Below are 27,819 nucleotides of genomic sequence, written 5' to 3'. Positions count from 1 at the left end.
ATTTTCAAAGGATTTGTGCGCTATTAAACTGAACCTGATTTTATTCATCTAAACACATTTTTCTAATTTGTTAAACTTTAAAAATTGAGTCACCTCAAGAGAAAAATATATCCAACCATCATTGAGTGAAAGTGGAATTCCATAAAGCATTTGTTGGTCTGCATATTGCAGATGATTAAAATCCGTGTTTGCTCATAGGTCGACTGGCTCGATGTGTGCGCTGCCCTGTGGCCTATCATGCCAATGACAACTGCATGGCAGCAGGCAGCCTGGTACTGGCGAATAACAGCTTCCTGTGTCCCAACCATTTCATTCCACGCAAGGGCTGCAAGAACCATGAACACATTAACGTTAGCTGGTGCTTCGTCTGCTCTGAAGGTAATTCTGCTCCAATTTCACAAGATTTTATCGTGTGAAATTGAATGTACCAAAGCTGAAGCTACATTTACCTTTTTTGTCTCTGTGTGTTTGGCTTGAAGGTAATGCAGCAGTAATGGAAGTGTGTTATTTTAATATGATAATTGGAGTAAGTTACAGAAAGCATTCAGCCATAAATATATTAAAGCACATGCCAAAGTAAGTCTTTCTCCCCTCATATGTTATGCCTCACAAATGCAGAGTTTAAAATTAATTCACCTAACCCACAAACGCCTCGTGTCCACCGAGCGGTCTGGGTCAGTACAACATGGTATGGTAACAATCGGAATGCTTATGTCCACCACCAGTAGTACCCTTTTGTTTGGTAGGCGGAGCATGTAGATGTCAACATGCACGTCATCGAGAACACATACTCTGTCACATGGTTTCGCCCCATCCACACAGTGTAATTTAACATTTTTTAATTAATTAATTTATTTTTTGTCTTGGTGGATCATGGGATTTATTACTACCCTCACATACTTCTCTACCACTCCAGACTTCCTCACAGAATATCACAACTCTTCTCTTGGCACCCTGTCATAAGCTTTCGTTAAATCCACAAGCACACAATGTAACTCTTTCTGGCCTTCTCTATACTTCTCCATCAGTATTCTCAGAGCAAACATTGCATCATAGTGCTCTTTCTCAGCATGAAATCATATTGCTGCTCACAGATCTTCACCTGTTTTCTAAGCCTAGCTTCTACTACTCTTTCCCATAACTTCATGCTGTGGCTGGTCAAATTTATGCCTCTGTAGTTACTACAGCTCTGCACATCACCCAACCACATCATCTCCACTTCTCAGGCATCTTCTCACTTTTCAAGATTTTATTAAACAATCTGGTTAGAAACTCCACTGCCATCTCCACCTAGACATTTCCATGCCTGCACAGGAATGTCATCTGGACCAACTGCCTTTCCACTTCTCATCCTCTTCATAGCTGCCCTCACTTCATTCTTACTAATCTCCTGCACTTCCTGATTTACGCTCTCCACATCATCCAGCCTTTTCTCTCTCTCATTTTCTTCATTCATCAGCATCTCAAAATATTCCCTCCACCTTCTCAAAACACTCTCCTCTCTTGTCAGCACATTACCATCTACATCTTTTACCACCCTAACCTGCTGCATATTCTTTCCAGCTCTGTCCCTTTGTCTTGCCAATCGGTACACTTCCATTTCTCCTTCTTTACTGTTCAACATCTTGTACAGCTCGCTATATGCCTTTTCCTTAGCTTTTGACACTTCTCTTTTTGCCTTATGCCACATCTCCTTATACTCCTGTCTACTTACTTCATCTCACCAACTAACCCAATTCTTTTTCGCCAGCCTCTTTCTCCTTATGGTTTCCTAGATATCTTCATTTCACCACCAAGTCTCCTTTGTCTTCTTTCTGCTGTCTTTTTTTACTTTGCATTTTAAAAATGAAAAGACACTTATTGCTGTATTGTTATGTCAACACAAAATTTACAAGGGTTTCCTTCGGTGGGGGAGCTCAACTCAACAGGTGTTTTCTGTTGAGATGAGCTCCCCGTCATCTAACAACAATATTCTGCTTTAAAGACAGCATGTACATGCAAATCTTTACTTTTTAAAATTGAAAAGTCCAGGGTAGAAAGAGATGTGCATACACAGTTGTGCAGTAAAGAGAGACAGCTAAACTTGACGGGGGGAGGTGTTAAAGTCCAGGTAGAGAGAACTGCACATGCATGTGCATGCACAGTTGTGTGGTGGAGCTCCTCTCAACAGGTAGCTCATCTCGTTGAGATACTTGCACTCAGAGTGTACTGGCTGGACACCCCATGTGGCTGAGATTTGACCAACTTTAAGGTTAACACCCTGCGTCCTTTTCCCCTCCTCATTTATCTGGGCTTGGGACCGGCACTCACAATGTACTGGCTGCACACCCTATGTGGCTGAGTTTACAAATACTACTACTACTACTACTGCTACTACTACTACTACTACTACTACTACTACTTGTTGTTAGTCAGTCTATTACAGACTAGGACAACACTGCACAACATAAAAGAAAAGAGAAACAGAAATAAGAGAAAGCAAGAAAAGAGGACAAACCAGTGCAAAAAGTTCAGAAAACCTGTTCCAAAATACAGCTCAAATGATCAGAAAAAAACAGTATACAGTTAATCTGTTTGGTTGAGTCAGCTGCGCGCTGTCTTCACCCAAAGAAATCAAATGGATTAATGTGATTATTAACTATCAGATGACAAGGTAAAACCTCTTAAATGATTCTAAAGTCAGTTTTCAGCAGAAACGAGGCCATTATAAGCAGAAACTCGGTGAAACTCGGTGACGCTTTGAATTGACTGACGCACAGTGAACGCACCAGCTAGCAGCTTGTGTAGCCGCGGCACTCTGATCACTTCATCCATCTTTTATGAAGAAATAATGCTGAATTTATGTGGAAATGATTGTTGGACAAAAGCTTCAGATATCTGTCGCTGAGACAGATGATGACTGGAGTGCAGTTTGAAGCAGAAATAAGGTGTTAATCTGTGAACCGCGGCTAACAATGCACGCGCAGTGAAGGCAGAGCGGACCGATTTTTATGGGGGACCGTTCTGTCAGCAACACCGGCCGTTTGCCAATGTCTCCAACTGCTGATAGATCATACTCGCCCAGCCAAGGCGATGTTTTACCGTGTCCTTAAAACACAGTCGCGGTCAACCACGGAGCCTTGTCCCCTCCTTCAGCTCAGAAAACAGCAGGTCCCACAGCAGTCGTTCTTCAGACATCCTGATTACGTGTCCAGTCCATCTGCGTTGCGAACAGGGAATCATGGCTTCCATAGGCGGTATGCCCAGCCGCCTCAGGACCTCAACGTTGGTAATACGGTATTTCCAGGTAATACCCAGCAGTCCGCGCAGATGGTGATGGACCAGGACAGACAACTGTCCGATGTGACGGGCATACAAGGTTGACACCTCTAGTCCGTATAGAAGAGCACTCAGCACTACAACCCTGTATACGTTTAGCTTCATGTTCAGTCTTATAAGTTTCACATTCCACAGCTGATCCTTAAAGCGTCCGAACGCCCTTGAGGCAGTTTACAGGTTGATAAAGCAATAAAAAAAGACAATTGATAAATGTACTTTGCAATAAAAATAATGATTGCCAACATACACAAATTTTCTCTTGGGAATTTCAGGGGGCAGCCTGCTGTGCTGTGAAGCCTGTCCCGCTGCTTTCCATCAAGAATGTTTGAATATTGAAATGCCGCAGGGCAGCTGGTTCTGCAACGACTGCAAAGCTGGAAAGAAGCCTCGCATTAAAGACATACTGTGGGTCAAATGGGGTCGTTACAGGTAGGGCACTTCAAATATTTTCTCATATGTGCAGGATGTGTTAACCCTGCTGAGACACCCTCATCTGAATGTTTGACCTCTGGTTTGTCTCTTTAGGTGGTGGCCTGCAGAAGTCTGCTTGGCCAAAGATGTCCCAAATAACATTTTACAGATGAAGCATGAGGTGGGAGAGTTCCCAGTGCAGTTCTTCGGTTCCAAAGATTTTGTATGGACATACCAAGCCAGAGTATTTCCCTACATGGAGGGTGACATGCACAACATAGAAAAAATGGGCAAAGGAACAGATGCAGTGTACAAAAAGGGTATGTGTTTGAGTTTGCTGATTTGATTCCTTGTGCTTGTAACAGCATAAGTAAGTCTTAGCTAAAATGTAGATGAATGGATGAACATTAACTAATAAATGCTATCATCTTATTACTCTTGAGATTACAAGAACATATAATGAAGACAAACCCTGTTGCATCTGGTGAAGTTTAACTCACCAGGACAATCAAAATAGTAAATTTGTTTTGTCTGTGTCATATCCCATCAACGTGTCTGCCACCTGCTGGATGGTTAGTGGATGCTGGATAAATGATTGTAAATTATGAGTATCTGTGATAGAAACTGGCATGTAATTTGTCTGTCCCCTGAGCATTAGACGCACATCGCACAGCTAACAGGCTACCAACTATGGAGAGAAACATGATGCCCACTGTATGTGTGCAGATATGAGACAGAGGACAAAATATGTAACAGAATGTGAAAATCAACCCAGAATTATAGAGGAGATAGAATGTGTGGCTGGGGATGGTGCTGGCATCTCAAGTGAACAAACTGTTTTTGAATTTCATATTTAAAGTCTACATATACATTGGTTGTTTTGCAAGCAGTCATTAAAAAAAAATCTTAATTTTGATGTCAAGGACAGAAATATGTTTTTACTTGTGTGAGTAAGGATTACATGTCTTTGAAGCTCTGACTGAAGCAGCGGAAAGGTTCAGAGAGCTCCAGACTGAAAAGAAAAAGAAGCAGCTTCAAGAGGACAAAAGGAATGACAAGAAACCGCCTCCATACAAGCACATTAAGGTAATGAGGTCACCACTTTGTGCTTTTCTGGCCTAATTGGGATGTAAGCCTGAAAGAGCTAAAACTAAAAATCCAAAATTTGTTTTTCTATTGTTAAATTACACCTTCTCCTTCTAAAACTGTCAGCATATCCAAGTCATGCACATGGATGTGACACACCATGATACAACAAAAACTAAAAGTGGTTGGGGGAGGAGGCCATTTAGAGTCTGATTGAGTCAAGGTTGGCATGTGTTAAAACATGCATCTTTCAGATGCTCAAAACAGTGCTTTTTGTCCATTTAGCGCATTTGCCTTCATGAAAATGCACTTTGGGATTTGTCCACCTGAGTGCACAAAATTGTAAGGAGGAACAAGCAAATAGGTGAGATTTGAACACAACACGATTCATCAGTCTCAAAAGGAAATTGATAAGGCGCTGATAGCATCTGTATATTGTGCGTTTGAAACCTTGGTGTTAAATTATTGTGCTTGACAGACTGTTGTTCCAGCAGCAATGGAGGCTGCCACTTCCTCGTATACAAAATTTAAAGAGTTAAAGGTGTACTTCATGCTTGGTTCTTAGAGAATAAATTCTCCATGTGTAACAAGTGGACCATAGTTCTGCGTTATTGTGCACTGAGCAGAAAGTATATTTTAATAAGACACCTGATTATTACTGTCACTGATGTGTCATGCTTTGTCTATGAAACACACAGATGCATATGTAGTCTGTCTGTGTGCGACATCATGGCTGTGCACACAGGATGTTAAGAAAAACAAACAAAAAATATCTGTTATTTCAGATATTTTATTATTCTTTCATCCACCTTAAGCTGCGTTTACACATAACAACGGCAAGTCACGAATGCCACAAAGTATACATTCTTGGCCGCTGATCACGAATATGATAATTTGAGGCAGAGGCGTCAGGTGTCCTCAGGAACAGCTACAACCTGTTGCCACGCGTTCCGATTAATGGCACGTGTTGCTGGAGAATTATCAGGAATCATTACACACGGTCAAGAATAATGTTCCGCATTGTTGCGCGCTGTCACGTCTAACAGCATTGTTAAGTTCTGTCACGTTGTGAATGAGGCAAATTGTTTCCACACACACCCTCATATTCATCCAACCATCAGTTGCTGAACAATTCAGGTCGCTCCAGTTTGCTTCTCAAAATCCAAAGCAGAAGAACTTTGTGACTGCATGCTTATTTGGGCTCTGCCCCATGGAGTGGCGCGGAGGAGGAGGAGACGGAGAGAGCCAGATGTGTGGCTCCACCCGACTCTCCTTTCGTGCGTTTTCCCAAACATCAGGCACATGCAGCAAGTGGAACACCTGTAGGAGTGTGCTAATGAGCATTGGAACGGAACTTTTAGCCGACTTGGCTTCACTGCCCTTCTTCAGCATACTGCAGCAATGAAACTGAATGCGGTGCAGCAGGGTTTAATTGTGCACACGTCAGAGAAGAACGCAGTCATGCTCTGTTAAGGATCACCACTAATCAAGATGGATCAACACGCTCATTTGCGACTTCCATGACATGAGGCGAAATGAGGGTGGTGCGTGACATTCGTGGAAGATTTTTTTGACAGCCAAAAACATGCTCCACGAATATCACGCACCAACACGCACTATTAAGAAACCTATTCAGATACATTAAATCACGTTAAGAATGTCAGGAATGTGCCAAGAATGACGCAAATATGACATTCGTAACGCATCCTGCCTATGTGTAAACGCAGCATTATGTAAGCAAATTGGTTAATAATTAATTATGCTGTGTACTGTTGTCTGTGTGCATTCCACAGGCAGAAAGCATCGTATATATTCACCAGTTTGCTTAAGTACTGTGGCTGGAACAATAATTCAATAAATAGAAGAGTTATTTTACTTTATTTTTAAATATGATCAATTATGTGGCAGAGTTCGTTTTCATAACAGTGCACAAGGCACATACCTATAAGTGGCAGATGGAATTGCGTATTTACCTTTGCTGCATCGCCTGCAAAACTGTCTCCACCCTAAAGCACAGGCGTTTGCATTGCCCACGCAATTTAGCACTTGTTATCTGGGATCTCAGTAAATCAGGCCCTTAGTTTATTTGTAGATTTAGTACCCAAAGCATTTGACACTGAGTAATTGCAGCACGTGTCAAGAGAAGACTTCCTGTGAAACAGCTGATAGCATCAGATGTAAGAACAGTGTAATGAGGAACATAGCCAAAGGCAACAGATAGTCTAATCCTTGGTTCCCACACTGAATGACTGATGACTGAACGAGGATCTCCACCCAACATTCATGGCTTGAACCATGCTTTTTTGCATGTCATTGCTGCCCCCCCCCCCCCCATCACCCAGGCGGAGGGATATAGAAATGCTGTCCATTCATCTGTGTGGCTGTGTGAATCTCTGTATTCCCTAGATTTCCTCATAGATTTGAGACAAGTTTACCAAGTTTGCAACAGGGATGCATTCTTTGAAGGTCTAGGTCAAATTTGATAAGTGACCTTGATCAAATATTGAAGGTCACAGAGTCGAAACTAGTGTCTGTGTGTGATGAAGATAGCACTCTCAAATAACTTTCCAAGAGTTTCAGACAGGTTTGTCATATTTGCAGTAAACATTCATTCCTTCAAGGTCGTCTAGGCCAGTGTCAGTGATGCCTCACCTTGACCTAATTTTGAAGATCCCAGGGTCAAAAATATCTGCAACATTATCCTCCCAATAACCTATCAAAGAAATAACACAGGTTTACCAAATTGGAAAGAAGGATACATCTCTTGAAGGTCCAGGTCAAGGTCACAGGTGGATGTAATAATTTTTCTCCTGCAAAAGTGATTAAAATTCATGGACTTTCATATACAGGACATCATGGTATACTGTCATCTTCCCCTGTCAAGTCCTCAGGTGCTTTTTTTCTGAACAGTACTGTAAAAGAATGCGTGATGTGATTGCATTTTGGAAAGCTTGTCAGACAGCAGAGACTCTGCCTGACTGACAGTCAGAGCTGGACAGACAGATGAGAAGAGACGCTTTGGTACATAAACCAAGTGATTGGAAACTGAGTGAAGTTAAAAAGTGAGGAAAGAAAATACTGTTTTCTAACATATTTCCAAGTCTGTAATTCAACATTTGAATTGTATTAGCTTTTCTAAAGGAAGTACTGTCTATTAGTAAATGGTAAATGGACTGCATTTATGTATCACTTTTCAATCTGCATCAGACGCTCAATGTGCTTTACAATAATGCCTCACATTCACCCCGTTGTGATGGTGCTGCCATACAGGGGCCCACTACACACCGGGAGCAACTAGAGGATTAAGGACCTTGCCCAAGGGCCCTTAGTGATTTTCTGGTCAGGCTGGGATTTGAACCGAGGATCTTCTGGTCTCAAACCCAACGCCTTAACCACTAGACCATCACCTCCCCTCCCCTGATTAATAATGATTATTAATCTTGTGGGTCAAAAAAATGTATAATTTTATACAAATTATACTCCTTACATTGGTCTTGTTGAAGCTACTCGGTGAGATGATTTGGACATTACGTGGGGGGACTTGATTTTAAAGGTGGGTGAGTGGGGAGGTGGGGCGAAAGCAGTATTGCTGACCCCAGGCTCTTCTTCCGATACCAATGTCAATGCAGTGTCTTCACTTCAGGATTTGTACCGAGGATCCTCTGGTCTCAAACCCAACGCTTAACCACTAGACCATCACCTCCCCAAAATCTGTACCAGTACTGCAAATTTAAATCATATTGTGACATAAGTTTTTATGTTGTTGTAGCACGAGTTATTATAAATTTAACACATGTTCTTAAATTTTGTCAATCTTAGACAAGAGAAAATCTCATCCGTGATATTTGCTGACCTCCTCGGGGGTTCTCGGACCCAGGATGTCGAGCTCTCTCTAGCGCACGTACAAAGCAGCTGCTTGCTTCTCTGTTCCCAGATTTTCTTGCCACATATTGTAGCTGTTAGGGATGGACTGGTATTCTGCTTGGGTTGTTGCAAATCAGGAACCAGGGTAGTTCCACATTGTGGTGGATGTGTATCACATGGCTCCAACATATCTCCCAGTGCAGATGTGATGTTCTCATAGTGTGGTGTTTCTGTTTGGTCAGTTCACACATCAAGCTTATATGTAAAGCTTAGAGCTTCCAGGTGACTACTGATTGGATGCTGTGCTTCTGTTTAACCACCCTTATGTCAAATCTTTCTACTGGTGATAGCGCCATCTGGTAGTGGTTGATTGCAGTTGCAGCTTTATCATGATTGCATCTAGAGGCACTACTGAAGTTCATGTGTGACTATTATCCATAAAAGATGAATTTTTGTAAACCTGTTGGAACGAGGCCAGACATGAAAGAAGCACTAAGGACAAGTCCACTGACTTGTAGTTTTTGTCTCTTAGGTTAACCGGCCAATTGGGAAGGTCCAAATCATCACTGCTGACCTGTCCGAGATCCCACGCTGTAACTGTAAGGCGTCTGATGAGAGTCCGTGCAGCATGGACTCAGAGTGCATTAATCGAATGCTGCTGTACGAGTGCCACCCACAGGTGTGTGCAGCAGGGGATCGATGTCAGAACCAGTCCTTCTCAAAGCGCCAGTACACAAATGTAGAGATTTTCAGGACAGTGTCCCGTGGTTGGGGTTTGCGCAGCACCTCTGACATTAAGAAGGTATGTTTGAGTAGCTTTCACATTTTTTTTACCATGTCATGTTTATTATGACTCTCACGCTTTTTTCTTGTCATTTGACAGGGAGCCTTTATATGCGAATACGTGGGAGAGGTGATAGATGAGGAAGAATGTCGAGCGAGGATCAGACATGCTCAAGAGAACGACATTTTTAACTTTTACATGCTTACACTGGACAAGGTGATCCATAGCACAGTTCCCACAAACACAACACATGCTACAAGTTGGTGACACGTTAGATTTGTATTGGACATCAAATGTTTGGTTCATGAATTAAATCTGTTTATTGCAGGACCGGATTATTGATGCCGGGCCCAAAGGCAACCAGGCTCGCTTCATGAACCACAGTTGCCAGCCCAACTGTGAGACTCAGAAGTGGACCGTAAATGGAGATACCAGGGTGGGGCTGTTTGCGCGAGAAGATATCCTGAAAGGTTTGTGTGGAAGTCTGGTGGGCACAACTAACCTAAAAGCTACCTCGATAACTGCTAATCCCCTAACAGGAAAGTTAACTGTGATAATGCTAAACTGATAAACCGCTAAAACTTTTCACTAAGGTGCCTGCTAACCGCTAACCTTTATTATGTGAAATTAGCTTTTATTTTATTTAATTTTTGGCTGTAAAATTACAAAAAACAAAAAAAAACACCATACCTAAAGAGCATTTTTTTTTTTTTTTTTTTTTTTAAACGTAAACATTGAGATTCACAAGGGGTGGTGGCCAAGTGGTTAATGCGCTTGGTTTCAGTGCAGAAGGTTCCGGGTTCAAATCCCACCCCTGCCACATTTCTCCATGTAATGTGGAGTTGCGTTAGGAAGGGCATGCGGCATAAAACCTGTGCCAATTCAACATGCAGATCCACCTTAGATTTGCTGTGGCGACCCAGAGTGCAACAAGGGAGCAGCCGAAGGGACTAAAGCCTGGTTCACACGACAGGATTTTAAAATTATCTTTAGGTTTCCAAAACCTGAGAGACCACACACGTGAAGATGAAAAATCATAGCTCTAACAGGTTTGGTCGTACAGTGTGTGGTGTTCAGCCACACAGTAAGGACAACACCACCACACATGAACAGATTTCACGCACGGACATTCACAGCTCAGACAGGAAAGCTCGCAAAATCTCTCAAGATTAAATGTGACCTCAGAGTAAACAAACGGAGGTACTTTGTGGACTATTTAAAACAGAGGGGAAAAACGATACAAAAAGAAAAAGGAAAAGCATTCTTTAAAGGAGTGGAGACAGCGCGACCACCGGACTTTCTGGTAAGTTAGAACAGCTGTTTTGATTTTATTTTCCACTCCACGCGTCCGTCACCTCTCTTTCTGATTGGCTGAACATCACATTTAGCAGGCTGCGTGCATGTTTGTGGTCGGAGGACACCACACACGCTGCGATATCGGGCCAAGAAAATCCAACATGTTGAATATCTCCGATTTGCGATCAGAGCGCTCCTGACGTCCTTCCGAGCAGATCAGAGTCCTCTTAACACACCACACATGGCACGAATATCTGATAAGATTATCTTTAGCGTCATCATGATTGTCGAGGCGTCCTTAAGATTGTCGGAATCAATCAATCAATCAATCAACTTTTTTCTTGTATAGCGCCAAATCACAACAAACAGTTGCCCCAAGGCGCTCCACATTGCAAGGCAAGGCCATACAATAATTATGAAACACAGTCTACGTCTAAAGCAACATAACCAAGGGATGGTCCAGGGTCACCCGATCCAGCCCTAACTATAAGCCTTAGCGAAAAGGAAAGTTTTAAGCCTAATCTTAAAAGTAGAGAGGGTATCTGTCTCCCTGATCTGAATTGGGAGCTGGTTCCACAGGAGAGGAGCCTGAAAGCTGAAGGCTCTGCCTCCCATTCTACTCTTACAAACCCTAGGAACTACAAGTAAGCCCGCAGTCTGAGAGCGAAGCGCTCTAATGGGGTAATATGGTACTACGAGGTCCCTAAGATAAGATGGGACCTGATTATTCAAAACCTTATAAGTAAGAAGAAGAATTTTAAATTCTATTCTAGCATTAACAGGAAGCCAATGAAGGGAGGCCAACACGGGTGAGATATGCTCTCTCCTGCTAGTCCCCGTCAGTACTCTAGCTGCAGCATTCTGAACCAACTGAAGGCTTTTTAGGGAACTTTTAGGACAACCTGATAATAATGAATTACAATAGTCCAGCCTAGAGGAAACAAATGCATTAATTAGTTTTTCAGCATCACTCTGAGACAAGACCTTTCTGATTTTAGAGATATTGCGTAAATGCAAAAAGGCAGTCCTACATATTTGTTTAATATGTGCTTTGAATGACATATCCTGATCAAAAATAACTCCAAGATTTCTCACAGTATTACTAGAGATCAGGGAAATGCCATCCAGAGTAACGATCTGGTTAGACACCATGCTTCTAAGATTTGTGGGGCCAAGTACAATAACTTCAGTTTTATCTGAGTTTAAAAGCAGGAAATTAGAGGTCATCCATGTCTTTATGTCTGTAAGACAATCCTGCAGTTTAGCTAATTGGTGCGTATCCTCTGGCTTCATGGATAGATAAAGCTGGGTATCATCTGCGTAACAATGAAAATTTAAGCAATACCGTCTAATAATACTGCCCAAGGGAAGCATGTATAAAGTGAATAAAATTGGTCCTAGCACAGAACCTTGTGGAACTCCATAATTAACTTTAGTCTGTGAAGAAGATTCCCCATTTACATGAACAAACTGTAATCTATTAGACAAATATGATTCAAACCACCGCAGCGCAATGCCTTTAATACCTATGACATGCTCTAATCTCTGTAATAAAATTTTATGGTCAACAGTATCAAAAGCAGCACTGAGGTCCAACAGAACAAGCACAGAGATAAGTCCACTGTCCGAAGCCATAAGAAGATCATTTGTAACCTTCACTAATGCTGTTTCTGTACTATGATGAATTCTAAAACCTGACTGAAACTCTTCAAATAGACCATTCCTCTGCAGGTGATCAGTTAGCTGTTTTACAACTACCCTCTCAAGAATCTTTGAGAGAAAAGGAAGGTTGGAGATTGGCCTATAATTAGCTAAGATAGCTGGGTCAAGTGATGGCTTTTTAAGTAATGGTTTAATTACTGCCACCTTAAAGGCATGTGGTACATAACCAACTAACAAAGATAGATTGATCATATTTAAGATTGAAGCATTAAATAATGGTAGGACTTCCTTGAGCAGCCTGGCAGGAATGGGGTCTAATAAGCATGTTGATGGTTTGGATGAAGTAACTAATGAAAATAACTCAGACAGAACAATCGGAGAGAAAGAGTCTAACCAAATACCGGCATCTAGTTACTAGTTAAAGTTAATGGAATACTCAGCTCAATAGAGCTCTGACTCTTTGTCAGCCTGGCTACAGTGCTGAAAAGAAACCTGGGGTTGTTCTTATTTTCTTCAATTAGTGATGAGTAGAAAGATGTCCTAGCTTCACGAAGGGCTTTCTTATAGAGCAACAAACTCTTTTTCCAGGCTAAGTGAAGATCTTCTAAATTAGTGAGACGCCATTTCCTCTCCAACTTACGGGTTATCTGCTTTAAGCTACGAGTTTGTGAGTTATACCACGGAGTCAGACACTTCTGATTTAAAGCTCTCTTTTTCAGAGGAGCTACAGCATCCAAAGTTGTCTTCAATGAGGATGTAAAACTATTGACAAGATACTCTAACTCCCTTACAGAGTTTAGGTAGCTACTCTGCTCTGTGTTGGTATATGACATTAGAGAACATAAAGAAGGAATCATATCCTTAAACCTAGTTACAGCGCTTTCTGAAAGACTTCTAGTGTAATGAAACTTATTCCCCACTGCAGGGTAGTCCATCAGGGTAAATGTAAATGTTATTAAAAAATGATCAGACAAAAGGGAGTTTTCAGGGAATACTGTTAAGTCTTCTATTTCCATACCATAAGTCAGAACAAGATCTAAAATATGATTAAAGTGGTGGGTGGACTCATTTACTTTTTGAGCAAAGCCGATAGAGTCTAATAATAGATTAAATGCAGTGTTGAGGCTGTCATTCTCAGCATCTGTGTGGATGTTAAAATCGCCCACTATAATTATCTTATCTGAGCTAAGCACTAAGTCAGACAAAAGGTCTGAAAATTCACAGAGAAACTCACAGTAACGACCAGGTGGACGATAGATAATAACAAATAAAACTGGTTTTTGGGACTTCCAATTTGGATGGACAAGACTAAGAGACAAGCTTTCAAATGAATTAAAGCTCTGTCTAGGTTTTTGATTAATTAATAAGCTGGAATGGAAGATTGCTGCTAATCCTCCGCCCCGGCCTGTGCTACGAGCATTCTGACAGTTAGTGTGACTCGGGGGTGTTGACTCATTTAAACTAACATATTCATCCTGCTGTAACCAAGTTTCTGTTAGGCAGAATAAATCAATACGTTGATCAATTATTATATCATTTACCAACAGGGACTTAGAAGAAAGAGACCTAATGTTTAATAGACCACATTTAACTGTTTTAGTCTGTGGTGCAATTGAAGGTGCTATATTATTTTTTCTTTTTGAATTTTTATGCTTAAATAGATTTTTGCTAGTTATTGGTGGTCTGGGAGCAGGAAGGGGAAGGACGGGTCCGATATCGGCCTAATTATCCTGCTGTGTGAACCCGGCCTTACTAAATATTGAGATTCACAAAAAGGTTCAACATGCCGAGATCAGATGATGCTAAAAATGTATGTAATTAATTTAATCAACAAGTGACATTAAACAGAAATAGCCATTGTTAGATATTATCTGTGCTAATTCTTTATTTTATGTTAGCTATCAACTATTTGTGTTATTTGTTTGGAAGTTCTGAGAAATATAAGTTAAGTTTTACTTCATCATGTGTCCAAGTTTCAGACACAGGGAGAGCTCCCCCTGTTGGTGAGAGCCAGTAACATTAGAAATGTGAGACTAAACCACACCCGTTGTTAACACCCACAAGGTATAAAAAGTGTTGGATGACTCATTTTAGGGGCCTTTCACAAGATGGACACTGTCTGTGAGGGTCCCGGGCCTGGTTTCTAACGTGACCTTGAATAAACTCAAAATGAGGAATACAATGGTTTGGTTTTTGGTAAGGGGCAGAATCTTGCATAAAAGAAACAGGTAGAAATAACACCATTCAACATACTTTTTTCACAGAACTGAAAGTATTCAACATAAACAATAAAATACACATGGAAAATAATTTTAATGATCAAATGAATGCATTTACTCCAGCTTGATCTCCTGCTTTTCCATCTCCTCAAGGTGACGGCTCTTTCCTTTGTCTGATGTCAGTTTCGCTTATTGGATTGTTGTATGAGCTCCAGCAGGAATAAACGTATCATTTTAGGGTTTACAGTTCTTTTTGACAGTTAAACTTAAAAACAAATATTACCTGACTTAAACTTAGTGAAATTAAATTTAGTGGAACCTAAGTGAGCCTCAAAAGGTTTTCAAATTTAGTTTAAAAGCTAATCTGCTAATGAAAAAGTTAGGTTGGAACAGCTGAATATTTGAACTGTAATTTTAAAGATTTTAAAAATATACATAATCAGTAAGTGATGAGTCTGTTAATTTACAATGTGTAGAACTGAACTGATGTGACATTCCAACAGGTGTGGAGCTGACCTTCAACTACAACCTGGAGTGTCGCAGCAATGGGAAGACCGTGTGTAAGTGCGGGGCATCGAACTGCAGTGGGTTTCTGGGTGTCCGACCAAAGGTAAACGCTTGAAACAATTTATATGCTGATCTCACTTTCAATTTTTATAATCAGCCTGAAAATACAACAGAATTGCAGAGCCACCTTGTTAGGCTGTTAATTTGTTGTCCATGTGCAGAACCAACCACCTCCTGAGAAACTGAAGGAAGGGAAGAAGAGGGCCTACATGAGGAAGAGCAAGCCAGAAGTGACCAAGGAGAGGGAGGAGGAGTGCTTCAGCTGTGGTGATGGGGGGCAGATAGTGTCTTGTAAGAAGCCGGGGTGCCCAAAGGTCTACCACGCTGATTGTCTCAACCTGGCCAAGAGGCCTGCAGGCAAGTAGGAGTGATAAAGATGATGACGATGATGATGATGATAGGGAGGTGATGGTTTAGTGGTCAAGCAGTGGCTCCGTGGCTCGCTTGCTTTATTTCTTCTGCGGCTTTAAACACACAAAACTTTGTTTGTCCCTTTTTTTCTGCAAAATCGCTCTTTTGCGCACGCGCTGCTGTTGTCCTTTCTTGGACAGCCGCCTCTGTGCTCTTTCTAAGTGGCTTCCTTTCCATCCGTGGCTTGCTGGCTTTATTTTTTCCCTGGCTTTAAACACAGTTATTTTTACACCGTGATTCCACTTTTAACTTTGTGTTCGTCCGTTTATTTCTGTAAAAGTGCTCTTTTGTGCGCGGTGCCGTTCTGCATACAGAATGAGGTGGCTGCTTTAATTACATACAACTGGGATCATAAATATATATATATATATATATCTGTGTTGCCGCACAGTTCTGCTCTGCTTTTAGCGGCTTCACTGGAGTTATTACTTCTGTGGCTATACGTCCACTTTTACACAGTCACCCAAATTTTAACTTTGTGTTTGTCCAGTATTGACTGAAAAATCACTCTTTTGTGACCTGGCGTTCTGCCTAAATGCTTGTTTGAAGCGTGATGAGTCACTGCCTCAGTGCGCACACACATTGGAGCTCATGCGATCCATTAACAAGATATTAAATCAACATACTTTTACATACAACAGACATACTTTTACAGCTAAAAAACATTAACAATAGTTACCTTAAGCTGTTCCACATGGAGCAGGAAAGAGAGGAAAAAAAGCATCCAGATGAAACAGTCCTCTGTGATTCCAGAAGTGATTAGAGGTGTTTTTAGCGTCCAAGGTTTGGCAGAAAATAATTAATCTGCTACAAAATAATTATTTTATATAGAGTCCAGCGCACAGAGCAGGTGGAATTGTGTGCGCAAAAGGGCAGCCGCTCCAAAAATAGCCTCTCAGGTCCTGCGTAGGTGCCAGGCCCAGGGATAATGGGCTTTTAGCAGACTCGTAAGCACCACACAAATGCCTCTAAGCTGTTGCAGTAACTCGTACACAAACTGCGTCACGCTGTTGTTGCTAAATTTTGAACTTCTTGAAATTAGTGCCACGCTCAGACAGGAGCCTCGTTAACTGAAGATAATGCCTCTAAGAGCCACTCAGAGCCACGAAACTCCCATGATAGTTGAAGAAACCCTCTTGTAGCAAAGAAAACATGGTGGGACCCAGGCTTAACTTGATAAAGAATGTTGGAATGACACATGAGCAACATTCAATACAGCAGCACCTCTGAAGATGAACATTGATAAGCTGGTGCAGTGAATAAAGAAAAAAAAGGCATAACATCCAGAAGAACGGATCAGGTCTGAGAGTATATGGCAGGGGTGGCCAAGTTTGGTCCTCGACAACCACATTCCTGACACTCTTAGTTGTCTCCCTGCTCCAACACACCTGAATCCAATGAAAGACTCGTTAGCAGACTTTTAATGAGCCTTTCATTGGATTCAGGTGTGTTGGAGCAGGGAGACAACTAAGAGTGTCAGGAATGTGGCTCTCAAGGACCGAACTTGGCCACTCCTGGTATATGGTAATGCAGTACAGCGTACCACATCCACCACAGAAATAAATCCACTACAGAAACACTCTGCATGTGTCCTGATTGGAAGTTGCCAAATCAGACCATCAGTTCGTCCCCACCACCTGAAAGTAGTGTTCTACCTACCATGTACAGGTGATATGGGATTTCCCCTTGGGCTTTTCCAGTTGCTGGGATCCCCAGCACTGAGGCACCTGCACGCTGGATCATGCACATGAAAGTGCATCATATTGCTGAGGTTCACCTGCACGCTGGATCATGCACATGAAAGTGCATCATATTGCTGAGGTTCAAGTACTTCGTCTCGGAGTCTCCCTAAGTACTGACTCATTTGATACAAAGTCATTCTGGCATTACCTTGTGACTTCCCATCCATTTGTTGTCTTTGGTCACTGGCTTGAGTTCAAAGTCTTACAACTATAGAGTAAAGCTGGAAGTACCAGGACCCTGAAGACTTGGACCTTCATTGTCTTTATTTGTGCATGGACTTTTTGTCTGCCTGGGTGGTTGCCATTCAGTACCCGAGGTGGTTCCGTGGTATGATGGATGTACCCATGCCGTGGCAGTGCTCACAGACCTGACCTGACCTGTACAAATGACCATGCAAATTATTTGTCACACGACTGTAAATAGTTTTTTTTTTTTTTTTTTTTTTACATTGCAATATAGTTCTGTGTAAAAGTTTTAGGTTTTTGTCAACACTTTCAGGCTACCTTCATGGCACTCAACAAGATGGATCAAAGATTTTTCTTTAACCAAGAAGCATAATGAGTGAAATATGAAGGGGGCCAGTGACCTTTAAATGTTACTGTTGTGGTCCAGTGGGTAAAAACCTTTGAGACCTGCTTCAGGTATCCTTTTGTCAGCTGATCATCACAGGTTTTAAAGCGAAACCAACTAGAGACCATCATTGCACAATTAAGATTCTTGCACTTCTGAAAAAGCATGACTTTTCCTGAGCAATAATCATGATTTTGTCTTTAGGGCGATGGGAGTGTCCGTGGCACCAATGTGATGTCTGTGGAAAAGGAGCGTCTTCATTCTGTGAGATGTGCCCCAGCTCCTACTGCAACGAGCACCGCGAAGGCATGCTCTTCATTTCCAAGCTGGACGGTAAGCTGTCATGCAGTGAGCATGACCCCTGTGGACCTGATCCCCTGGAGCCTGGGGAAATCCGTGAATACACGCCCAACCTAACCTCCATGAGGCGCAGGGCCGCGGGTACATCCCTCAATCCTACGAACGCCCGCAACTCTAGAGCCAATTCTGCTGCTTCCCTCCCAACAACTTCCCGCCAGGAAGTGCTGGCCAGCCAGGAGCCTCCTCCTCGTCTCTACATCAACACAAAGACTTCTACCTCAAGTTTCACCCCCTCCAGCCGGCGATATCACACAGACAGGACTGAAAGGAAACTGTTTTTCACTTCCACTTTCTCCAAGGACGAGAGAGAGGAGGACGAGCTGGAGGAAGGGGAGGTGCGTGGGTTAGAGGTGGAAAATGGTGACGAAGACGCTGAGGATGAAGATGATGACACTGAAGAGATGGAGCTAGTTGAAGAAGATGATGACTTACTAGAGGAGGAGGAGGAGGATGACGACGATGACGACAGGGAGGAGGAAGAAGAAGGAGTAGATGTGTATAACACTTGGGTTGATTATGAGGCTGAAGATGATGGAATGGTGGAGGAGGAAGAGGAGGATTGGGGACAAGTGGAGGGTGATGACAAATGACCAGTATATCCTCCTTACACTCTTCTGACTCCGTCCAGCCATCCATTCATTCATAATTACTCAGAAAATAACTTTTAGTAGACATTTAAAGGTCAGTAAACAGTTTGGTTTCCACTTGAACGTGACACGGCCTTCATGTTGGTACTCCTCGTCCACAGCGGGGAGGCGTACTGTTGCTAAGGTTTGACACTCAGTCTCTTTATAATTATCTTACTATGTTTGTGTCTGGTGCTATCTTTGTTCTTTCTCTCAACACTGTTTACATTTTTTTATGTTTTAAATATAAGTAAAAGGTGATGACTTTCACCTGACCAAACTGTCATCAAAGTGCATCTCATGCTGTCTTATTTTTCTCTTTTTAACCACAAAAGTGATTAAAAAATACTGGTCACACTGTCACAGGTAGACACATAATAGGTGCTTCAATAAATAAACCCACTGGAGTCATTCATCCTGTCAGAGGTGATTATTCTCAGCACAAATACCACACCGGAAAAGAGAAAACGCTTAGAACAGCTAAAGGTAAAAGCTGCACATATTTTGGAGTACATGAAGGATACTCAGAAAAAGCCCAACAAAAAATTAAATGTAAAAAGGTGTTGATTTTTGTTTAGTTTTTTCCTGATATAAGTGAAGAAGATGGAAATCAAAATTAAAATATGGAACATGAGCTGTCTGTTTTGACGAAAATTTATTGGAAACAAAGTTGCAGATTTTCCTTGAATTCAAGCAGACCGCCGTAATTAATTAAGAAGTAGAAGTAAGTCCTAGACAGCAGTCCTGCCGTTCTGTTAACACACGATCCCACAAAGATCTCAGATGTTAAGCAGAGGAGGTCCTGATTAGTATATTTTGTTGGGAGACCGCTTTGGAATATCAGAGCTGTGCATGTGTTTCTTCATGTATAACTGGAGTTGCATCATGAAGGGCATCCAGCGTAAATCCCATTGTGGGTCTCTTAATGCATCCACTGTGATGACCTGGAGCTATTATGAAGACGATGCATGTCTACAGCTCTCCCTGGATTTCGACACCAGTCCATCACAGGTTACCTCCCCAGCCAACTTTAATCCAGTTCCAGGTGGGTGAACTGTTGCTGCCTTGTCCAAGGACACAGGCAGTGATCCTAAAGTACACCAGAATCTAACCCCAGTCTACAGATTTAGTCCAGCTCCTATCCTGCACATCCAGGTGGGGACATGGGAGCACACACGCACCTCCGTTTTCATGAACCAAAAAATAAAAATCCCTGCTGAATGCTGTTTCTAAATGCTCTATTCAACAGTAAGTGAAAGACAGATACATTTATTCCAGACCACAACCCCAATTCCAATGAAGTTAGGACGTTGTGTAAAATGTAAATAAAAACAATACAATGATTTACAAATCCTCTTCAACCTATATTCAATTGAATACACCACAAAGACAAGATATTTAATGTTCAAACTGATAAACTTTATTGTTTTTCTGCAAATACTTTCTCATTTTGAAATGGATGTCTGCAACACGTTTAAAAAAAGCTGGGACAGTGGTATGTTTACCACTGTGTTACATCACCTTCTAACAACACGCAATAAGTTTGGGAACTGAGGACACTAATTGCTGAAGCTTTGTTGTTGGAATTCTTTCCCATTCTTGCTTGATGTACGACTTCAGTTCAACAGTCCGCAGTCTCCGTTGTCATATTTTGTGCTCCATCATGCACCACACATTTTCAATGGGCGACAGGTCTGGACTGCAGGCAGGCCAGTCTAGGAGCCGCACTGTTGTAACACGTGCAGAATGTGGCTTGGCATTGTCTTGGTGAAATAAGCAGGGACATCCAGTGGCGGTCCTAGAGTGATTTACGTACACACCCCCCCCCCCCCCCCCCCCGCTACCTAGCTAGCTCGCTAGCTGGGACTGGCGCGAGGCTAGTGTGAAGTTTGTCCGCCTGTGAGTGCTTTGTGACGGTGGAGGAGCTCAGCAGCACCCGCTGCTCGGTAGGGACAGAAACTGCGATAGAAGTCAGAAAGAGTTTTAGAAGTCAGTCTCCAAACACAAGCAGCTACAAAAAAAACCCAGAAATAGAAGCTCGATTTGTCGCTAGTCGTTTTTACCAAAGAAAATGCCGCTAAGAGGATTAGGAAAGTCTCCGGTTCAACTCAGAACAGAATGAAAATTAAAAAATGCTCCCATGGATGTTTACACCAAAAGATCGCTGATTCGCTCATTTCGCTGTCAATCAAAGGGATCCAGCCTCAGACAGATCATCCAATCATCATGCAGAAGCTGAGCGTCCGGGCCAGCCGAGGCCAGCCCACTGCCCCATAGACCCCCAGACACGCTGAGCGTCCGATGGGCGGGACAAAGCCCAGCATTTATCCAATGACTCGTCTCATTTCACAGCAGTCTTTGCTTCGCTACTGAACTCTGTGGACACTCTGTTTAAAGCACTGTGAAGCTGCTGAATGAGTGAGAGGAAAACCGCGTCATTACCAGTGATAAGAAGCTGATTCTGAAAAAAAGGTGAACGCATTGGAACCACGAACCCCCCGTCAGGACAACCCCACCCCGATTTTTTTTATTTTTTTTTTTATTTTTTTTGGACAGGTTTTTCGCACGGTCGTGCCCCCCGCGATGCCGCCCCGGGCGGCTGCCCGGTAGGACCGCCCCTGGGGACGTCCCTGAAAAAGACGTTGCTTGGATGGCAGCACGTGTTGCTCCCAAACCTGGATGTACCTTTCAGCATTGATGGTGCAATCACACATGTGTAAGTTGCCTCTGCCATGGGCACTAACACACCCCCATATCATCACAGATGATGACTTTTGAACTTTGCGCTGGTAACAATCTGGATGGTCTTTTTCCTCTTTTGTCCGGAGGACACGACATCCATGATTTGCAAAAACAATCTGAAATGTGGACTCATCAGACCACAGCACACTTTTCCACTTTGCATCTGTCCATTTCAAATGAGCTCGGGCCCAGAGAAGGTGGCGGCATTTCTGGATGTTGTTGATGTATGGCTTCGCTTTGGATGACAGAGTTTTAACTTGCACTTGTAGATGTAGCGAAGAAATGTGTTAACTGACAATGGTTTTCTGAAGTGTTCCTGAGCCCACATGATAAGATCCTTTACACAATGTTGGTTTTTAATGAGGTGCCGCCTGAGGGATCGAAGGTCATGAGCATTCAGTGTTGATTTTCAGCCAGGCCGTGTACGTGTAGAAAGTTCTCCAGATTCTCTGAACCTTCTGATTATATTATGGACTGTAGATGATGGAATCCCTAAATTCCTTGCAACCGAATGTTGAGAAACATTGTTCTTAAATTGTTGGACTGTTTTTTTCACGCAGTTGTTCACAAAGTGGTGATCCTCACCCCATCTTTGTAAACGGCTGAGCCTTTTTGGGATGCTCCTTTTATAGCCAATCATGACACTCACCTGTTTCCAATTAACCTGTTCACCTATGGAATGTTCCAAACAGGTGTTCTTTGAGCATTCATCAACTTTGCCAGTCTTTTGTTGCCCCGTCCCAGCTTTTTTGAAATTTGTTGCAGGTATCCATTTCAAAATGAGCAAATATGTGCACAAAAACAAAAAGTCTATCAGTTTGAACAATAAATATCTAGAAGAAATGAGGAGCAAGGTCAATGCTGATGTGTTTGCTGAGATTATAGAGAAATCCTCCATCTCCTTGTCATCCTTTGTAAAAGATCTACAGGCGTATAAGATAAGGAAATATGAACGGGACACTAAAGACTATGTGGATGGATCAGTTTATGACTGGCATGGCAAAAAGAGGAAGTTTTTTGTGAATAAACGCTCGCTTCTTCTTAAGACAAACAGGGACATGCCTCTTTCTACGGCAAGTGAGAGAGATTCTTCTGATGAACTGAGTGACGTCGGAGGTCGTGGTGCCTCTCAATCCAGCAGTTCCTGTTTTTTAGATCAAGGCCCCACTCGTCGAGGAGTAAAACGTGGCGGGGTTCGAGGGGGAAGAAGAAGAGAACCCCCGCTGCCCACTCGCTGGTCTATGCGGATGCATCAGAGGAGACTGTGATTAACATTTCTGATTCTGTCCTCACAGATACTGAGACAGCAGTTCTACAGAAAGGACTCTCCTTTGCCCCTTCTAACCACCTTGACTCTTTCTCTCTTATAGTTGACTCTTTCAAATTCTTTAGACAGTTGCATTTGAATTTTTTTTTTCCCCAAATCTAACAATGAGCATAATAATAGAAGGGATTTGGATTCTAACATTAGTGAGTCTCCAAGAGAAGTTACTCCTTTTAAAAAGAAATCAAGTTTTTTGCCGTCTTCAAATTTAAATCCCACTATAGTGACTGTAAGCCAGGTAGTTGAGCGGGAACTTGCTAAATTAGGGGCTTTATGTCCATCTAAAAATAAGAATATGACAAAGAGTGAATTGGATGTATTACGATCTTTGGAATCCAGACGGGATATCATCATCCGCCCCGCTGATAAGGGGGGTGCTGTTGGAGAAGTATGAAAATGGCATACTGAAATTGTTGAATAATGCCAAACATTATCAACAGATTATTTATCTTTTACTATGAACTATAATTCTCATTCTATAGATTTTTTAGACCTCACTATTTATAAGGATGTCAATAATTCTTTGCAATCAACTATCATAAACCTCTTAGTAGAAATACTTTATTGAGAGCTGATAGTAATCATCTGCCCCATTTAGTTTAGAACATACCAGTGGGTCAGTTCTTGCGAGTTAGAAGAAATTGCAGTTCTACCATGGACTTTATGTTAAAAGCAGCCCATCTAGCAACTCTGAACAATGTGGCTATAGTAGAATTAACATTGACAAAGCATGGGACAGAGCTCTAAATACTGATCGTGCCTCTTTACTTAAGAAAAAATCTAAATCCTCTTCAACATCTAAATTGTTTTTTCTACCAGCTATACTCCATTTGTGGGAAGAATAAAAAAACATAATTTATAAATATTGGCACATTCTGAAGAGTGATCCCACACTTAAAGACATCTGTGCTGAACCGCCCAAATTTATATTTAGGCGTGCCCGAAATATTCGTGACAGGCTTGTTCATTCAGATATGATCAGTCCCGCCTCAACTGCCTGGCCCTCCAGCTCACCAAAAGGTTTCTTTAGGTGTGGTAATTGTGCACATTGTTCAAATTCTACTAATGCTTCATGTTTCTCTCATCCTCGCACTGGTAAGCAATATCCTATTTCTTCATTTATCAATTGTAATACCACTCATGTAGTATATATTTTAAAATGCCCCTGTGGCTTGGCATATATTGGCCAAACGAAACGTCAACTTAAATTACGGATAGCTGAACATAAAACGGCAATCCATACTCAGAATTTAACTTATGCCATGGCAAGGCACTACAAACAGGCCGGTCATGGCTCTCCAGCATCTTTAAAATTTTGGGGGATTGAGAGAATTATAGTTCCACCCAGAGGTGGTGACATCATCAAAAAACTCTTATGTAGAGAAGCATTTTGGATTTATACTTTAGGCACTTTGGAACCTTTTGGTTTGAATGAAGATCTAAAATTTACTTGTTTTCTTTAATAACTGTTTTTAGTTTGGTTTTAGTCATGTGTGTTTTGGGACAGTGTGTTTCTAATCATGAATTGATTACTAATTGAATGAGTGTTGTGCCCTTTGAGTGATGGTCATGCCCTTTTGAAAGCACCTGCTTCTTATTAGTATTTAAGCTGTACCATCTCTGTTTGTGCAGGACTCTGAGGAAGATGTGACTCTCACATCGAAATGTCAGTCCCTTTGAACATTTCTTTCAGCACCTTATTAAAGACTTTTTGCACTTATTTCTGTGCTGCACCAGATATTTCTTCTTTTTTACAAATTGGTCCTGCCTGGTTGCACCAGATTTGTTTGTGTTGTGCAGAAGCGCGGTGAACTCTTTGTCTTTGCAATAAATATCTTGTCTTTGTGGTGTAATCAATTGAATATAGGTTGAAGAGGATTTGGAAATCATAGTATTCTGTTTTTATTTACATTTCACACAATGTCCCAACTTCATTGGAATTGGGGTTGAATGAGAAAGTGTTCAATTTTTTAATCACAGACATTTCAGATGTTCTCTGTTACTTTTCATCATAACGTCATAGCATCACATTCAAGATTGTACAAGTTCAATGAGTAAAAAACAGGTTATAAAGTTTCTTTTCTCTGTGGTGTAATTTGTGGTAAAATATGTGCCCAAATGTAGGAAATGGCACCTAAAATTTCTGCGGGGGGGAGCATCCACCTCAGAGCCCCCCCACCCCCTGTCATGCCTTACTCTACAAAATCCTGGATCTGCCCCTGGACCCATCTGCTCTGTCCTATGAATGAAAATTCTGTAACTATTACACAGACAACAGCTGATGTGGATACTTGTCTGTATGTGGGTATGATGGAATCAAACATCAGACAATGCATTTATATATATATAAATTTAATGAACAGCAAAACAGAAATGGAAAGCACAATTAAGTGAGGTTATAATGAAAAACAGCAAAAACAGTAGGAGGTTGAAAGAACTGCATGATGGTTTTGCAGAAGTCAGGGACATATGAGATCATGTGGCAAGAAACAGGAGATAAGATTTGGACTCACAGGACCCAAATGTACATTCTTCAGAAATGGAAGACACAACACAGGAAGCTGCTGTCATTGCACTGAAGAAAAAACTACCAAAAAAAAAAAAAAAAAGTCATGATCTGAAGTTGCAGCGACAACTGGAGATGTGATCAATTTTAAAACCTTTACACACCATTCTGATGTTACTCTTTCACAGTCTCTATGACATCACTCACTTCATTAAATTACTATCAGTAAAAAACAACTTGGGACCAAAGCATCAACTATAAAGTGCAGCATTCCCCACAGAACAAAATTCATTCTGCTGGTCTATCACAGGGCCACATAAGGGCAATTTAGACTCACCAATTCATCTAACTTGCATGTCTTTGGAAGTGGGAGGAAGCTGGAGGCCAGACAAGAAGCAATCCCATGACCTTGCTGAGGGAACAGCGCTAACCACTAAGCCACCGTTCTGCCCTTCAGAACAATAGTATATATAAATTTAATTTTGTGCAATAGTTGACAATTGTACTTTTATGTATTTGGCTGAGTAATTCACTGTTGACTTGTAATCCCTAAATAAATAATTTGGAAATTAAAAAAAAAAATCTTTTTGCATCTAATTTTCTTTTAAAGCCAAAAGTATACTTGTCTGTCTAAAACTGTATATTCAGGATATTTCACACTTTTTACATCTGCCAAAGAGCTAATGCTTTCACTGGTCTTTTTCTGTTTGTTTGTCTATTAGCAGGATGACTCAAAAAGTAATGAACAGGTTTCAATAAAATTTGGTGAGTGGACAAATAATGTTCTAGGAAATAATTTTTGATGTGATCTGGAATATATTGTGAAACAGATCCAGAAGAATACTTGGCACATAAGAACATTTAACTCAAAACGTTGTGAGAGGGTGCTGATCCAAGGGTGCAAATTAGAGCTAGAAATTGTGGGGGACAAAGTGCGAGGCCCGCAGGGGCGAAGCCCATAGGCCGGGGGTCTGGGGGCCGCTTTAGGCCCCCAGAAGCCAACGGTTTCTAGATAAGCTCAGATGCATTCTGAGCATCCAGAACAGTAATTTTAATGTTTTGAGAAGACCATAAAGTGGACACCATTTGACTTATGCAATTTGAAACTGTGGATACTTTATTCTGAGAATAGCCAGCATTGATTTTATTAACATCCTGGTGTAAATAAGGTATCACCACATGTGTAGAACTCAAAAAGAATGATAGGTTGAGTTTTCATAAAAAAAAAACAAAAAAACTGCAATGTGGTAAAATGTATCCATAAATATGAAAGAACAGGCTCTTAATAATTATTAACTATCGCATACTGTATTTTTTCTCAAGATTTGTTTTTGCATAAGTTTGAAAAAACAACAGATCATAAGTTTAGGATAAATTACTTATCATGAATTAAATTTTCGAAGTGGCACTAATGACAACACTCATACTGAACATAATTTCGCTTGCATAGACTGATTGTGGAGATCAAGCAATAATTGCAGATGGGCTTTCTGAGGTCCCAGATAGCTTTTCTGATTTCCTTTTCTAACTTTCAGAATTTAGTAAATTAGTATATGGTCCATTGATACTTATGTGTAGACACTAGTCCCTAGAGGCAACTATTTTTGGTTTCACATCTGGGCAAATGCAGTCCCAGAAAATTCCGAATGTGACAAGAAACAGGTGTTGTAAACAAGTCAGTGCTGCTAAAAATACAAACTTGCAGAAACAAAGATACTATTCTGACATGGTTTTGCACATAAGACTGGCATAGCATGTTTCAAGTACACACATATATGTCAGAAGGTGGGGGGGGGACATATATTCTGTCCCCCCTGGTTGAAAAGGTGTGGGGGGGGACATGTCCCCCTATCCCCCACCAAATTGCGCCCATGTGTTGATCTAATTTGGTGAGCAGATGGATAATGTCCTAGGAAATGAGGGATTTTATTTTAATTTGATCCAGGATGTACAGTGCATCCGGAAAGTCTTTGCAGCATTTCACTTTTTCCACAAGTTATGTAACAGCCTTATTCCAGAATGGAATAAATTTATGTTTTCCATCAAAATTCTACTCACAACACTCCATAATGACAACATGAAAAAAGTTTTATTGAAATTTCTGCAAATTTATTAAAAGCAGAAAACTAAAAAAAAAAATCACATCTTTTTGGCAAACTCCATGTGGGCTGCCATGTGCCTTTTATGAAGGAGTGGCTTCCGTCTGACCACTCTACCATACAGGCCTGATTGGTGGATTGATGCTGAGATGGTTCTTCTTCTGGAAGGTTCTCCTCTATCCAGAGGAATGCTGGAGCTCTGACAGAGTGACCATCAGGTTCTTGGTCACC

The 27,819-nt window shown here is 41.4% G+C and overlaps 1 protein-coding gene across 3 annotated transcripts in view; it reads left to right on the top strand.

Moving 5' to 3' along the window:
* Nucleotides 1–19,331, top strand: part of nsd1a (nuclear receptor binding SET domain protein 1a) — a 57,894-nt gene extending 38,563 nt beyond the window's left edge. For all 3 annotated transcript variants that reach the window (XM_034181242.1, XM_034181243.1, XM_034181240.1), the window contains 10 exons: nt 199–378; nt 3,591–3,747; nt 3,844–4,049; nt 4,703–4,815; nt 9,212–9,481; nt 9,563–9,679; nt 9,792–9,933; nt 15,144–15,250; nt 15,369–15,564; nt 18,136–19,331. In XM_034181242.1, the coding sequence (XP_034037133.1) occupies nt 199–378; nt 3,591–3,747; nt 3,844–4,049; nt 4,703–4,815; nt 9,212–9,481; nt 9,563–9,679; nt 9,792–9,933; nt 15,144–15,250; nt 15,369–15,564; nt 18,136–18,881 (2,234 nt within the window). In that variant the 3' untranslated portion in view covers nt 18,882–19,331. The remainder of the gene's footprint in view (nt 1–198; nt 379–3,590; nt 3,748–3,843; nt 4,050–4,702; nt 4,816–9,211; nt 9,482–9,562; nt 9,680–9,791; nt 9,934–15,143; nt 15,251–15,368; nt 15,565–18,135) is intronic.
* The last annotated feature ends 8,488 nt before the right edge of the window (nt 19,332–27,819 follow it).

The sequence above is a fragment of the Thalassophryne amazonica genome, chromosome 11 (genome assembly GCF_902500255.1).
Source record: "Thalassophryne amazonica chromosome 11, fThaAma1.1, whole genome shotgun sequence".
In the NCBI taxonomy this organism is placed as follows: domain Eukaryota; kingdom Metazoa; phylum Chordata; class Actinopteri; order Batrachoidiformes; family Batrachoididae; genus Thalassophryne; species Thalassophryne amazonica.
Note: the sequence above shows the minus strand (reverse complement) of the source record. Positions and strands in the feature narration are given on the sequence as shown.